Genomic DNA, 13,858 nt, shown 5'->3' with positions numbered 1-13,858 from the left:
CTAGAAATTAGGACGACGAGTCAAGCATAACAGAGAATCAAACACAAAGAAGAAGCTTCTCCAGGATTCTCTTAGTTTGCGCCAGGTACCACCAGAAAATCTGCCGGAAAAAGGGAAATAGTGTACTGTTAACTGCAAAACAGTGATGGGGAGACAGAAGAAGAAATAATAACAACAATGATAATAAATAGAGAAATGAGAACATTCATCCAAAGCATGATGAAAAAACAACAACAATAACAAGACCAAATAGGAGGGGATAACCATATGTGGGAAATAACAATTTAAGAGAGAAAGGAGAAAAACGAAACAAAACCATAAATACGACAATAGGACTCTTAATAAAACTGTCATGTGTCCTAGGAATATAATACGAAATGTTAAAAGCCAATTATTTACTCAGTCTTTTCTTTGCTGACTTTGACCCACCCAAAACTAGAAAAGATACCTTCTGAAGCAGCCGGGGTTTCATCTTTGTTGACAAAATCAAACACTTCCTCTTCAAATTCAGCACTGACGTCAGCTTGTTCTTTTTTCGGAGAGCTAGGCCGACTAACACTTGTTTCCCCCAGGCGTGGTTTAGCTTCATTCAGAGTTGAAAAAGTATTCTTCAATGCATACCCACTCTTTGGGATAGTCAATAAAAAGCTTTCGAAAAATGACATTGAATTGCTATCCACGGCAAATTCATCAGTTTTTTGTTCCTTGAATTGGTTAAGTAATGATTCCATATAAGACATTGACAATTTTTCGTCTGCAGCCTCATCACTACTCATTAGATTCCCCGGCATGCCAAAATAACTAGTGACGAAATTGAAGTATTTATTCCGAGGCTTGTGAACGGAATCTGAGTCCTTCGTACCAAACAAATTGCGCTTAATAAGGCTAACTAAAAATTGCTTGCAGTCAGAAAGGAATGTCCAAAAATTTCCATAGACATTATCGACAAACCCTTCGATTTCGGACTCATGTTTTTTCAAGAATGGGGATAGGTAATTATAATATAGAAAAACAGCCCCTTTGGTCTGAGGGAGCACAAGCCATAATTGGAAATACAATCTCAAGAAGGGATAAAAGGGGATAAAGTTGAGCACAAAAGCAAAGAAAGTCTCCATGAAATTAATGGCTACAAACACTATCCAATAGATGAGCCATGATTTCAAAAGATTGGAGTCGTTAGCTTGCAAGGACTTAAATGATAGATAAATCGGAAAAAGAATTGAAATGACGAAGCTGCGAAGGAGTGGGCGTTAGTAAGTGCTAAACATAGAATAAGACTTAATCAGACATCTTGTTTAGATATATGTAAATGGCGACTTACCTGGATATGTTGAATAATAACCCAAACATAATCAACTCTAAAAAATTGATTTAAATTTGCCTCCCTTGATATGTAATGTTTTTTTTTCTTATGCTTTTTTTTTCTTGTGTTATGATTGGATATTGTCAGAAAGAGATTTGATTTTATGGCTTATTATCCTCACTCTTCCTTATTCTCTTTTTTCTGTGGCTGTTATTATTTATTATGATGTTTGTCTTTTTTTTTTTTTTAGGTGTGTGTGTGTGACAGCAGCGATGAGATGAGATGAGATGACCTGTGATGTCTGAATGGGATCGAGCAAATGCGTACAAAACAAAACGAAAAACAAGAAAAAAGCTGGCTAACTTTGCCCAATTTCGGAGTTTTTAGAAAAATGTTTTATGCTATTAGAGCCAATATATTTTTGGAAACCGTAGATATAATAGACAGAAAACCAACAGAGTGATAAGGGGAAAAAGAGTAAAATCTCATGGCCGATCATTCTGGGATTGATTCGTCCCTCGCGCTCACCAGGGCTCCATTCTCAGGCACATGTCGCATGATTCCCCAACATGAATAGAATGTTGTTATCGTGTGAAATAGCAATATATTAGAATGAAATGGCAATGTATTCAAAACAATATATCGCGATATTGTAGATCGGGATAGATATTATAACTGACACAAGAATATGCAAAGAGAACAGCCATACAAAAAAAAAAATAAAGAAAAAAAAATAAACTTCTGATTTACTGAAAAATATACATCTTTCTCTAGTGTAGTGAAAACTAGAAATATGATTCCGTGTGTTTGGCTATCTGGAATTGAAATGCGCAGCTGAAAGCACCGACCGCGACATATCCTTAAATTCGGTCCAGTATTTGAAATTTTTTTTCACTTTTATGAATAAATCAACTTCAGAATTGGTACGAAGTTTGTCCTGAGTACCACTGGAAACTTTGCTTCTACAGAGAAAGCACTTCTTACGAGAAACATTCTGAAAGCACTCTTCACAGCAACTATGTCCACACTCTCTATAGTATGCGAAAGAATTAGTTTCTTCGTTATCAAAGCAAATGGGGCATCGCGGGTGATTCAAGTTCTCCAAATTTTCACTCAAGAAATTCAATGCTTTTCTTGATAGATAGAAAAAGACATTTGCCAAATCAGCTTCCGATACATTTCCATTTTCACGTATAACTCTCGTCCTAATAACTTCGGCACCCTTCGCTTCTAATTCATGTATGACAACCTTTTGGAAATTATGGAAAAACTTTATGCAATAGTGGCTGTTATTTGTTGTTATGGCAGATCTTTTGAATGTCTTCAATACGGAACTATCTAGAAATTTCTGGTAAAACACCTCTTTGAGGATCTGTTTTTTCAATGGCGGGATATTAAGAGACAAATATAATACTAAAAGGACCTCACGATAGATAGAATATGTTCCATTATCAATGGAAGATTTATACTTGTCTAAAAGTAGAATTAAAATAGGGGTGAGCTCCTTCATGTCTTCCTCAGTTTCAAAATAGGAATTACCACCGTCCCTATTTAGAAAGACATTGCTTCTTTCACGGTTTGAATCATCGAAAGGGGCGCTGCCACTTGTGGTGAATTCAACCATCTTAATATCGGCTAGATCATCCTGATTTGAAGGGAACTTTAAATAGCCATCACTGCCAAAAGTTACGTTTGGTTCAGGAAATCCAGAGTGATCGAAAATATTTCTTCGGAAATAAACATTTGTAACTGACTTTAACTGTGTGCAAAGAATCTTGACAAGAACTGGCCAAAATACATAGTTTCTCTCCATCAACATCTTCTTAATATCAAAAAGCCTTGATGCAAATACACTAGAGCGAATCACACAAGGTGCTCTCTGGTCAAGTTGAAGCTCTCCTGTGAAGCAGACTTTCTTGAAATGGCTTTTAAACTGCCCTTTGATATTAACCGATTCAAGTTGACCACCTTCCACATCTAAGATCCGGAAATTCTTGGAAGTTTCCTGGTTAATCATCAATTTCTTCAACGAAGACACATTGATCGTGGTTAAAGATTTCAAATTTTCCAAGTCTTCACAAATTTCCTCAATTCCATCGCCCATGAGTCTTAGATTTTCGACGTTCCTAAATTGAGATGCAACGACTTTTTTACACAGAGATATGTTCCCAAGAAGTAAATAGCCTATTTTCCAAACAGAAATCACATTCAAGACACCTATTTCAGTATCACCGAGAATTAGTTCTGGAATTAGTGACTCAGGAGTTTTAGGTAAAATTAATTGCCCTATTGGACTGTTGGTAATTTTGATCAGCTGTATACTATTAGAGCCATCACTCTGAAGAGTGAACGAAGATAAAGTCTCACAGTCAATCAAACTCAACAACATAAGCTGTGGAGCATTCAATGAAACAGACATTAGCTTGGGACATGATCGGAAAGCTAAAGAGGATAAGTTCTTTAAAACTTTAGACAGATGAATTTTTTCTAGAAAAGTACAGTTTTCTATCAGAATCGATTTAATATCATTTAATATCAATCCGTTTGCAGAGAACAGAGAACATGATTTGATAACGAGATTAATTACCTTATCTGTGTTGCTTTGAATTTTTTCAAGTTTTTTGCATTTGGTGATCATTACGGTTCCTGCTAAGCTAAAGTCTTTTGGGAGGTTTACCAAGGAATCCAAATAGCCAAAGTTGGCATCTGAGATTACAGAGGTACCAAACGACCAATAAGACAAAGACCTGCACCATGACAAGTCAAGTTCGACTAAATGGTCAGCTTTGGGCAAAACCACATACTTCAAAGAATCACAATCTTTAATTTGTAGACTTTTAAGGCCCGGAACTTGTAGTTTTTCATCTAGAATTTTCAAAGACGGCAAGGAAGAGAGATCAATAGTAAAAGCATGAGGCAAATCAACATCAATGGTCTCTAAAATATCACATCGAATGACCGAAATTCGCTTCAAAATAGAACATCCGGTAATTTTCTTCAACCTATGGCAGCCATCAACTCTCATCTTCCTCAAGTTGGGTACATTATTAAGATTGATAGATTCCAACTTACTCAAGCTGCTGATTTCTAAAGAACGCAAACTAGCCAATGGGTTATTGTATGTGTCATTTCGGGGATTGTTTGAACTGTTGTTTCTCGCGGTGTTGAAAAACTGGATTGAATTAATAGGCGAGTCAAATAATGCCAATTCTTCAAGCCTCGGCACAAAAAGCTTCTCGACTTTTGCTAAATTGTTTTGGTAAACCTCTAAAAAATAAAGATTTGGGCACCTAAGACCTATTATTTCTGTTAAGTCTTCAGTAATAACTCGCAAAGATTTAATATGAGGCAAGCTAAAGTGCTTGATTCTCAACAACGCTGGACAATTTAACACGAATGTTTTGAGCCCCAAAAGACAATTAATGTGGCAATTTTCTCCCAGCGATGGAGAAGATACCCCTAATTCTCTCATTGTTTTGTCAATATAGGGCGTGGTACACAACTCTTCACTCACTGATATAAGTTGCTCATCTTCTAGCACTGCACTATGTGGAACAGACTTGAGAATTCTTTTAACATCATAAGCGCTATATTCTATGCCTTGCTTTTCAAAAAGCTCTCTTAAGGTGCACTCAATATAATATGGCATATCAAAGGAATCAATAGCTAGTTCTTTCAAATTATTGTTGCTCTCTAATCCTAGTACCTTCAATCTATGGGAAACTTTTATATCAAGAGATGCCAACCAACTATACAGTAGATCAAGGATAACCAAACTCGAAAGATCAAAATTCAGAATACTTTCAAGTTTGGCGGTGGATCTTAAATCTATAAGTTTTGCTGACGATAAAGTTGCTGGTAGAGATTTAATACCTGCCCCACGAGCCTTGAGCATTTGCAACTTCGGAACATCCAAATGGTCCAACCGCAAACATGATTCTTTATTAGAACCGGCACCCGACATTTCAAGTTCCAACAATTCAGGTGCATTGAAAAAACCAATTTTATTCAAACTTTTACAATGTTTAATATTCAAATTTTGAAGCTTAGGTACAAACCCAAGGGATAAACTGTCCATAAAACTCGCATTTTCCAAATTTAATACCTTTAGGGCTGGGAAATAAGAAAAAGATTCAAATGACTTGATTCCAGTATCAGAGAGATTAATTTGTTCTAGCATAGGACAAGTGGAGCATAAAAAATTACCCACCAAAGAACAACCCTTCATATCCAATACCTTCAAGTTTTTAAACGACAATGAAAGATTATTGACTGTTGAATCATGTAAAATAAGACGGCTTAATTGAGGAAAAGATTCGCTTGTAAAATTTCCAGCACCACGATAACGACTTTCGGGACATAGTTCTTTCACATTTGGGCAAATGAGTACTCCTGGGTCGATATATCTTTCATCCAAATCTAGAGATTCCAACTCTGGCAAAATCAAGTTGGTCATATGAGAAAGTCCCACTAATCGCTTGGTAATACTTGTCAAATCTGGCTTGTTAATTCTTGCTGTGTGGAACACTATTTGAAATTTTATATTTCTATTTTTGAGGAAGACGATGATACCACTTTCAAAAAGGGTGCTTATGCTTCCAAATATCTCCAAAAAAACATCAGTACAATAGCTGTAGTCCTTGAATTCATTCTTATAGTTCTCTAGTTTGATGAAAACACAATTTTTTTTACCCTTGTAATGCTCGACCCTGTCATTGTAGAAGACAATATCTTTTCTACCTTCGAGGTTTCGCGATATAATTTTCTTTCTTTTTCTTTTGCTCTCTGAATCATTTTCAAAATTGTTGAGTGTAAAATTAAATTGTGTAGGCACACTAGTATTGATATAACTTGGATGGACCTTTCTCCTATATTTTCTTTTAGCTTTAGGAGGCTGTTGAATCAGAGTTGGGGTGAGTAAGGAGCCATCACTCGGCGATGGCACACCCACGGGTGTAGGAGTAGAATTCTGGCCTTGGCCCTCCGTAGCTTTGCTTGGATTATTATCTGCTCCTGGACACAGAATAGTGTCACCTTTATCCATAGAGAGTATCTTGGTGTACCAGGAATTATAACAGTTTCACTCCAAACAACTATACCTTTGGTTCAACTCATCTCCTCTTAGAGATAAATAAGGCCTGCACTTCTCGGTGTTATATTCACGTGACCATAGAGACAAATTATTATTGAAAAAAAATCGTCCCTTCAGTTTGTCGTTACTGTTTCCTCCTAACTATTATTCAGGGCTTGATAACACTAAATAGATAAACAGTCAAAATGTCCGAAAATAGCTCAGAGAAATCCAAGGAGATGGCTGGGAGCAATGGTACCAAAAACAATGCCCCAAGTTCCAAGACCATTGAAGACTTATTGAAACTTCTTGGAGTGTCCGAAACAGCGGAATCAGAACCTCAAGCCAAACCAATGAAAGACTACAAGTTTTGGAAGACTCAACCAGTCCCAAATTTCGACGAAGAAATTACTGAAGAAGGGCCAATCGATGCTTTGAAAACTCCGGCTGATATTCCAGAGAATCCTTATCCATTGTTGAAAGACTTTGAATGGGTGACCATGGATCTCGATGATGCAGATGAAATCAAAGACGTTTATGAATTGCTTCATGAAAACTACGTGGAAGACTCTAGTGAGATATTTAGATTCAAGTATACCAAGGAATTCTTCAACTGGGGTCTCAAGCCTCCTGGATGGAAGAAACAGTGGCATGTTGGTGTTAGAGTAAAGGAAACTAATAGATTAGTGGCATTTATTGCTGGCATTCCGCTTGATTTGGAGTTGCGTGGTAAAGGAATTAGGTCAGTGGAAATCAATTTCATTTGCGTACACAAAAAGTTAAGAAACAAGAGACTAGCACCAGTTTTGATCAAAGAAATCACAAGAAGAGTGAACCGCGAGGACATATGGCAAGCATTCTACACTGCAGGGGTGGTGTTGCCAAGTCCAGTCTCTGTCTGTCGTTATACTCACAGGCCTTTGAATTGGGAAAAGTTGTATGATGTTGGTTTTTCTGCTTTGCAACCAAATGAGACTATTGAAAGTATGACTAAGTTATACGAAGTGCCAACTAAAACACAAACTCCGGGATTGCGCAAAGCTGAATTCAAGGATCTTGAACAAATCTATGAATTGTACGATGTGTTCCATAATAGATACGAGATGGTGCAAAGATTTAGTAAAGACGAAATTGCTCATTGGTTGCTTGGTGCTGTTGATCCTGAAGAAGCTAAGAAGAACCAACAAGTCATACATACATATGTTGTTGAAGATTCCACCGGCAAAATCACTGACTTCTTTTCATTCTATTTGTTGCCATTTAGTATTTTGAAGAACCCAAAGCACGAGAGCTTGAATGTTGCTTATTTATTCTATTATGCCTCCAGTGTAGGGGTTGGCAAATCAAGAAAGGACAAGGAAAACCAGTCATTGTTGAAGGAAAGACTTCAGCAATTGGTAAACGACGCATTGATCATTTGTAAAGGTTTGGATATTGACGTTTTCAATGCTTTGACATCCCAGGATAATACCCTATTTTTAGAAGACTTGAAGTTTGGTCTTGGTGATGGTTATTTGAATTACTATTTATTCAACTGGAGAACCTCGCAGATTACCGGGGGTATCAATGAAGCTACTAAGCAACTAGACCCAGAAGCTGGAAGTGGAGTTGGTGTGGTTATGCTCTGAGAACCTTTTGTTTTGTTTCGTTATTTGCTCATTTTAATTTTCTCTGTGCTTTCCAAAAACTTTTTTTTTCAAATACCTTATTCTCAATATACTGAATTTTCTTGTTGATAATATGATGGTCTTTGTAGTTTTTGGGTAGTATTAGGCGAATATTCTATTTTCAAGCTAATAGCATCGATGTTAGGGCACCTAGCGCCTACCACCCGAGAGTATGAGGGTATGATTCCTTTTCCAGAAGAATTACAAAATATTAAATCTCAAATATTCTGCTTGGAGACTTTTCTATATTTTTTTTAATATACAACAATAAATGGTCATCTGTATGTTGACAAAAAGTGTAACCCGGAGAGTCGCTCTTCTCCCCCCTCTCAATGATCGCGAGAAAATATCAATTAATCCAACAGCTGGGTACACCCATCGATCAACTATTCACATTAATGAGAAATTAATTGCCATTATTATGTTCAGATCGTTATCTAAAGTCAATGGTAAGTCTAATTCCAATTTTCTATGGTGAAAATTTTATCTTAAATATTTTTGCCTCTGAGATTTTAATACTAACAAGAAAATGACCAGTCTTCAAGACACCCCAAGCAAAGGACTTCCAAACAATATTAGATTTCAAAAGACCGAATGAACTATCAAAATGTCTAATGAGGTCAGATGAAGAATTAGGAGGCTACTCCACCGTTAACTTTGAAATTGATCCTCAAGAACAGGCTGCTCATTTTCATGGATATTTGAATTTGGATCCCCCTGCTGACCGCCCAGATATCTTACAATCCGGTTATGCCATGTTCAGAACAAAAGATCAACCTCAGAACGCTCTTTTCGGGGAGAAGTCGTGGGATTGGACAAATTTTAACCAATTGGCAATGAGGGTGAAGGGTGATCACAGAAAGTACTTTTTGAACATCCAGGCTGACAGCTCATTGAAAACAGATATATACCAACACAGATTATTTTTAAACACACCAGGGGAATGGGAAACTGTTCTTGTCTCTTTAGATGACTTTGTGCTAACGAACTGGGGTATTATTCAGGATGAAGGTGGGTTGGATAAAGGTAAGGTTAAAACTTTTGGTATTGGATTATTGGATAGACAGTTTGGTTCTTACAGCCTTCATGTTGATTGGGTTAAAGTTATCACTGGTGAGTCGTTATCAAAGGTAGTGAATGAGTCAAGAAAGAAGAAGCAAGACGATGATTTCGATTTTTCGGATGCTGTTGTTTAAATCGTTGCAATTTTTTTCTCTCAAGTGCCGCGATATACGACTTTTGTATTTATTAAAAAATATCGCAAGTCTCATGAAAAGAAATATGTTTGAATAATAATAAAAAAAAATATATAATGCCTCCTATTTCGTACCTTTTAAATCCAATATTGAAGCAATATACCTGATTGTAAGCTTATTGAATTGAATTTATGTCGGCTTATGAGCCCTGTGATATCTCATCTCAAATTTGCAAAAAAAAAAAAAAAAAAAATTCAGTTTTAACGAACATTCTAAGGCTGAACTTGTACATTGGAAAAACGATATAATTTCAATATGAGTGTTGACAATAATAATGTTCAGCTCAAACAAATTGTCAAAAATGTTGATCAATTGAAAGATATTAGCAAACAGCTAGCTGATAACGATATTCCATTCTACAAAACTATTGATTCTAAATTTGCCGAGCAGATCGATAATGATTCTTCAAGACTTTTAGGGTTAATTAACTCATTTATCGAATCTATTGACGATAATTGTGATAAGTTAGAGTTAGGAAAGGAATCTTTGAATGACAATTGGAAAGCTATCGGGAATGTGTTTGATGGCCTTTATGAAAAATCGGATATCGCATTTGATACATTACAAAAGGCTAAATCTACCGGTCAACCCACGGAAGTTAAAAAGCCAGAGTCTAGTAATGGGCTCATATATATGGAAGATGGCAAAGCTGGTAATGATGATAATGATTTGAAATCAAGGAAAAGACAACCAAAGCCGCAGTTGAAGTTCCGTAATTCAATAGACAATACTGAAACCTCGCCATTTAAACCAAAGTTGGTATCAAAACCAAATGCCTTAAAATCTTTCGAAGATAGCTTGAAGATCTTCCAACCTGAAAAAGAAGAGGATCCAGCACATTATAGACAGCCATACGAGTCAGAAATAGATAACCACAAATATCCTGACTCAATCTTGGAAAAATCCGAACCTATCGCATCGCAGCCATGGCCATCAACTGAAGAACCAATATGGGTTGACACGGTAGAAAAATTGAATGCCATGATAATAGACCTCGAAGACTGTCCAGAAATTGCTGTTGATTTGGAACATCATGATTATAGAACTTATTACGGTCTAGTGTGCTTGATGCAAATCAGTAATCGTGAGAAGGATTGGTTAGTCGATACTTTGGCGTTACGTGATGATCTTCAACCTTTGAATAAGATTTTTACTGACCCGAATGTGGTTAAGGTTTTTCATGGTGCGTTTATGGATATTATTTGGTTGCAAAGAGACTTGGGGTTGTATATTGTTAGTTTATTTGACACTTATCATGCTTCGAAGCAATTGGGGTTCCCAAAGCACAGTTTAGCATACCTACTCGAAAGATTTGCCAACTTCAAGACAAATAAGAAATATCAAATGGCAGATTGGAGAATAAGACCCTTGACATCATCGATGAAACTTTATGCGAGAGCCGATACGCATTTCTTATTGAATATATTTGATCAGTTGAAGAACATGTTGATTGAAAAAGATGTCATGAATGTGGTATTGCGTGAATCAAGAAACGTCGCGAAAAGAAGATTTGAGTATTATAGCTTCAGACCATCTGAGCCAACAAGTGAGGTTGTTACCCCAATAAGTGACAGGATTGAGCCTTGGAGAAACATTATGAATCAATATAATATAAACTTGACGAAAAAGCAACTAGTGATTGATTTATATGACTGGAGGGACAAGATTGGAAGAAGAGACGATGAATCAGTGAGGTATGTCATGCCAAACCAAATCCTTGTGGCTCTCGTAGTCAATGCTCCAACTGATTCAGCTGGCGTCTTGGCTGCCAATCATTATGTGACCGAGCATGTGAGGATGAATGCCAAAGAAATTGCAGAAATCATCCAGAAATCTCTCAAGAATTCGGAGAATGAGGACATGGAACTCTTGAAATCAGCTCATTTCCATGATACTGAAGCCTTAAATTTGGGTAACGACCAACTCACTGAAAGAAGAGTTTATTCCAATATCACCAAATTCAATAAATTCAAGAAATTATTTGATAATATTACCTCAAAAACTGACTTGATTGATGACAGTGGTAGCTTGTTCCCGTCAAAGATGTTCGTTGAAGATCCAGCAACCTATGTGTGGTCCACGAAATACGATGGCCAAGGGAAAACCATGGAATTCACTTCTGAAGATTTGCAACAACGTCAGAAGTTGATCAACAGATTGTTGAAGACTGATAAGGATAGAACTATTACTGCAGAAGTTCCGGTTCAAACCGATAAGATAACCAGTGAAACAAAAGAAACTCACCCTGTGGAGACACCGAAGAAGGACCAGGATGAAATAATTGTCATCAGAAAGAAGGTGGTGAGAAATAGAGCCAGCAAACCAAAGACTGCCAGTGATGAAAATAAGGATGTGGTTGACTATGCCAAGGCCGACAAGATCTTGGTTGACAAGCCTTCTAGTAAAAATTACAGTAGAAAGAGAAAGGCTTACGATCCGTATGGTAAATCTTTAGATGAACCTAGACCTGCTAAGAAGGCTTTTAGTCTTAATCGTGGGAAGAATGTGTCTTACAAGACAAAAAAATAATTGTATAATAATAATAATCATAATGAAAGCAACTATTTCTTTATTTTTGCTTCCTTAATTTCCTCAATTTTCTATTGGTCTTGTAATATATCGCAATATATCACCACTATAGCTATTGGTATCATAGTACATTGTATGATAGCACCAATCAATCAATACATCATATATCTCTGCCAAATATATACGGGATAAATATACGAGCGTTAGGGCTTAAAAAAGAAACGGGATACTTTAGGGCACATATAGCCCTGTCTGCACGTGCTTGGCACGCTATACAAGAAAAAGGCTTGTCACACGAATATTCTAAGTGCGTTACGCAGCCCCGTCTGTGCGAATCGAAAAAATCCAATCCTCTCAAAGATACTTTGAAAAAAAAAATCTTTTTTATATTAGACTTATACACAGAGCTTGAAATAGTAGGATAAATTGATAAACCATAATTCAAAATGGCTAGAGGACCGTAAGTGGTGATAATAATGAATTATGAATGAACGAATGAATGAATAGAAAGCAAAGAAAAAAAGAACTACCGAAGCAACGAGCAAATTTATGTGATTTCATTTTGGGTTTGAATTATGGTCAACATCATGAAAATTCTCAAGATTATGGATATATAAAGCATTATATGTTTGGGTATTTGAAATGAATATAGACCACACGGACATTGAACCACATTTGAATTCATGGAATTTGGAAAGCTACTACTTAATAATTTTTCAGAATATTTTTATCAAATTTATTCAAATTGAAGTTGGATAATCAATTCATCAAATGAATAAACACAAGATATTTATGGATTCAACAATCATCGATTTGTTTTGTTTGCACCATCCGCTCGAAAATTGAAAATCTTTAAGCGACAGAAAATTTTTCATCATTCGAAGTTTTTTTTCATTCACACACAAGCAAAAAAGAAAAACCATACTAACTATCTTTATAGAAAGAAGCACCTTAAGAGATTGGCAGCCCCATCCCACTGGATGTTGGACAAATTGTCTGGTACTTACGCCCCACGTCCATCCCAAGGTCCACACAAATTGAGAGAATCTTTGCCATTGATTGTCTTCTTGAGAAACAGATTGAAGTATGCTTTGAACGGTAGAGAAACCAAGGCTATCTTGATGGAAAGACACGTCAAGGTTGACGGTAAGGTCAGAACTGACGCTACCTTCCCAGCCGGTTTCATGGATGTCATCTCCCTCGATGCCACCAACGAAAACTTCCGTTTGGTTTACGATGTCAAGGGTAGATACGCTGTTCACAGAATCACTGATGAAGAAGCTTCTTACAAATTGGGTAAGGTTAAGAGAGTCCAATTGGGTAAGAAGGGGATCCCATACGTTGTCACCCACGACGGTAGAACCATCAGATACCCAGACCCAGCCATCAAGGTCAACGACACTGTCAAGATCAACTTGGCTTCTGGTAAGATCGAAGACTTCTTGAAGTTCGACACTGGTAAATTGGTTTACGTTACCGGTGGCCGTAACTTGGGTAGAATTGGTGTCATCACCCACCGTGAAAAGCACGAAGGTGGTTTCGACTTGGTTCACATCAAGGATGCTCTTGACAACACCTTCGTCACCAGATTGGGTAACGTTTTCGTTATCGGTGAATCTAACAAGCCATGGATCTCTTTGCCAAAGGGTAAGGGTCTTAAATTGTCTATTACTGAAGAAAGAGACAAGAGAAGAAGACAACAAGGTTTGGAAGCTTAAGTTCAGCAATGTTTATGTACTCTAATCACTCCAAATCCCGAAAAATGAAAGGAACATATATATGTTACAAATAGTTTTTTTTCTTTGTTCATTTTCTCATTCTAATGTAATGGTATTTTTCCTATAAATTTCAAATTGCTACTGATTGTAAGTTTTATATATTTGAAGTTTATAGATATAGTTGATTGAAAGCAAGAAGAAAAAAAAACACGATGAAACCTGGATGGTTAAAGTTACCGAGGTCACTGCTTTAGCGAGCCATACTAGGCACTAAAATGCCACACGTTGGTGGGATTTAAAATTGCGCACAATGC

General features: G+C 36.7%; 6 protein-coding genes across 6 annotated transcripts; 4 read left to right on the top strand and 2 right to left on the bottom strand. All coding sequences in view use genetic code 12, as the record gives it.

Moving 5' to 3' along the window:
* Positions 1-395: 395 nt before the first annotated feature.
* On the bottom strand, positions 396-1,350 carry DASC09_021180 (HVA22/TB2/DP1 family protein; the record flags this gene model as incomplete). Its single annotated transcript, XM_064995721.1, has 2 exons — positions 396-1,233; positions 1,322-1,350. The coding sequence occupies 2 exons, from the start codon at positions 1,348-1,350 to the stop codon at positions 396-398; spliced, it is 867 nt and encodes a 288-aa protein (XP_064851793.1).
* A 764-nt stretch (positions 1,351-2,114) lies between these two features.
* Positions 2,115-6,347, bottom strand: DASC09_021170 (uncharacterized protein; the record flags this gene model as incomplete). Its single annotated transcript, XM_064995720.1, has 1 exon — positions 2,115-6,347. The coding sequence occupies one exon, from the start codon at positions 6,345-6,347 to the stop codon at positions 2,115-2,117; it is 4,233 nt and encodes a 1,410-aa protein (XP_064851792.1).
* Positions 6,348-6,580: 233 nt separating this feature from the next.
* NMT1 (glycylpeptide N-tetradecanoyltransferase NMT1) lies at positions 6,581-8,002 on the top strand (the record flags this gene model as incomplete). The annotated part of the gene is made up of 1 exon (XM_064995719.1): positions 6,581-8,002. One exon carries the CDS (start codon positions 6,581-6,583, stop codon positions 8,000-8,002), a length of 1,422 nt encoding a protein of 473 aa, XP_064851791.1.
* Positions 8,003-8,312: 310 nt separating this feature from the next.
* On the top strand, positions 8,313-9,237 carry DASC09_021150 (CIA30 family protein; the record flags this gene model as incomplete). The annotated part of the gene is made up of 3 exons (XM_064995718.1): positions 8,313-8,322; positions 8,407-8,490; positions 8,579-9,237. 3 exons carry the CDS (start codon positions 8,313-8,315, stop codon positions 9,235-9,237), a joined length of 753 nt encoding a protein of 250 aa, XP_064851790.1.
* A 315-nt stretch (positions 9,238-9,552) lies between these two features.
* RRP6 (exosome nuclease subunit RRP6) lies at positions 9,553-11,826 on the top strand (the record flags this gene model as incomplete). The annotated part of the gene is made up of 1 exon (XM_064995717.1): positions 9,553-11,826. One exon carries the CDS (start codon positions 9,553-9,555, stop codon positions 11,824-11,826), a length of 2,274 nt encoding a protein of 757 aa, XP_064851789.1.
* Positions 11,827-12,272: 446 nt separating this feature from the next.
* DASC09_021130 (eS4 family ribosomal protein) lies at positions 12,273-13,544 on the top strand (the record flags this gene model as incomplete). The annotated part of the gene is made up of 2 exons (XM_064995716.1): positions 12,273-12,286; positions 12,767-13,544. 2 exons carry the CDS (start codon positions 12,273-12,275, stop codon positions 13,542-13,544), a joined length of 792 nt encoding a protein of 263 aa, XP_064851788.1.
* Between the last annotated feature and the right edge of the window lie 314 nt (positions 13,545-13,858).

Source organism: Saccharomycopsis crataegensis, assembly GCF_037102585.1.
Source record: "Saccharomycopsis crataegensis DNA, jcf7180000000074, whole genome shotgun sequence".
NCBI lineage: Eukaryota > Fungi > Ascomycota > Saccharomycetes > Ascoideales > Saccharomycopsidaceae > Saccharomycopsis > Saccharomycopsis crataegensis.
Note: the sequence above shows the minus strand (reverse complement) of the source record. Positions and strands in the feature narration are given on the sequence as shown.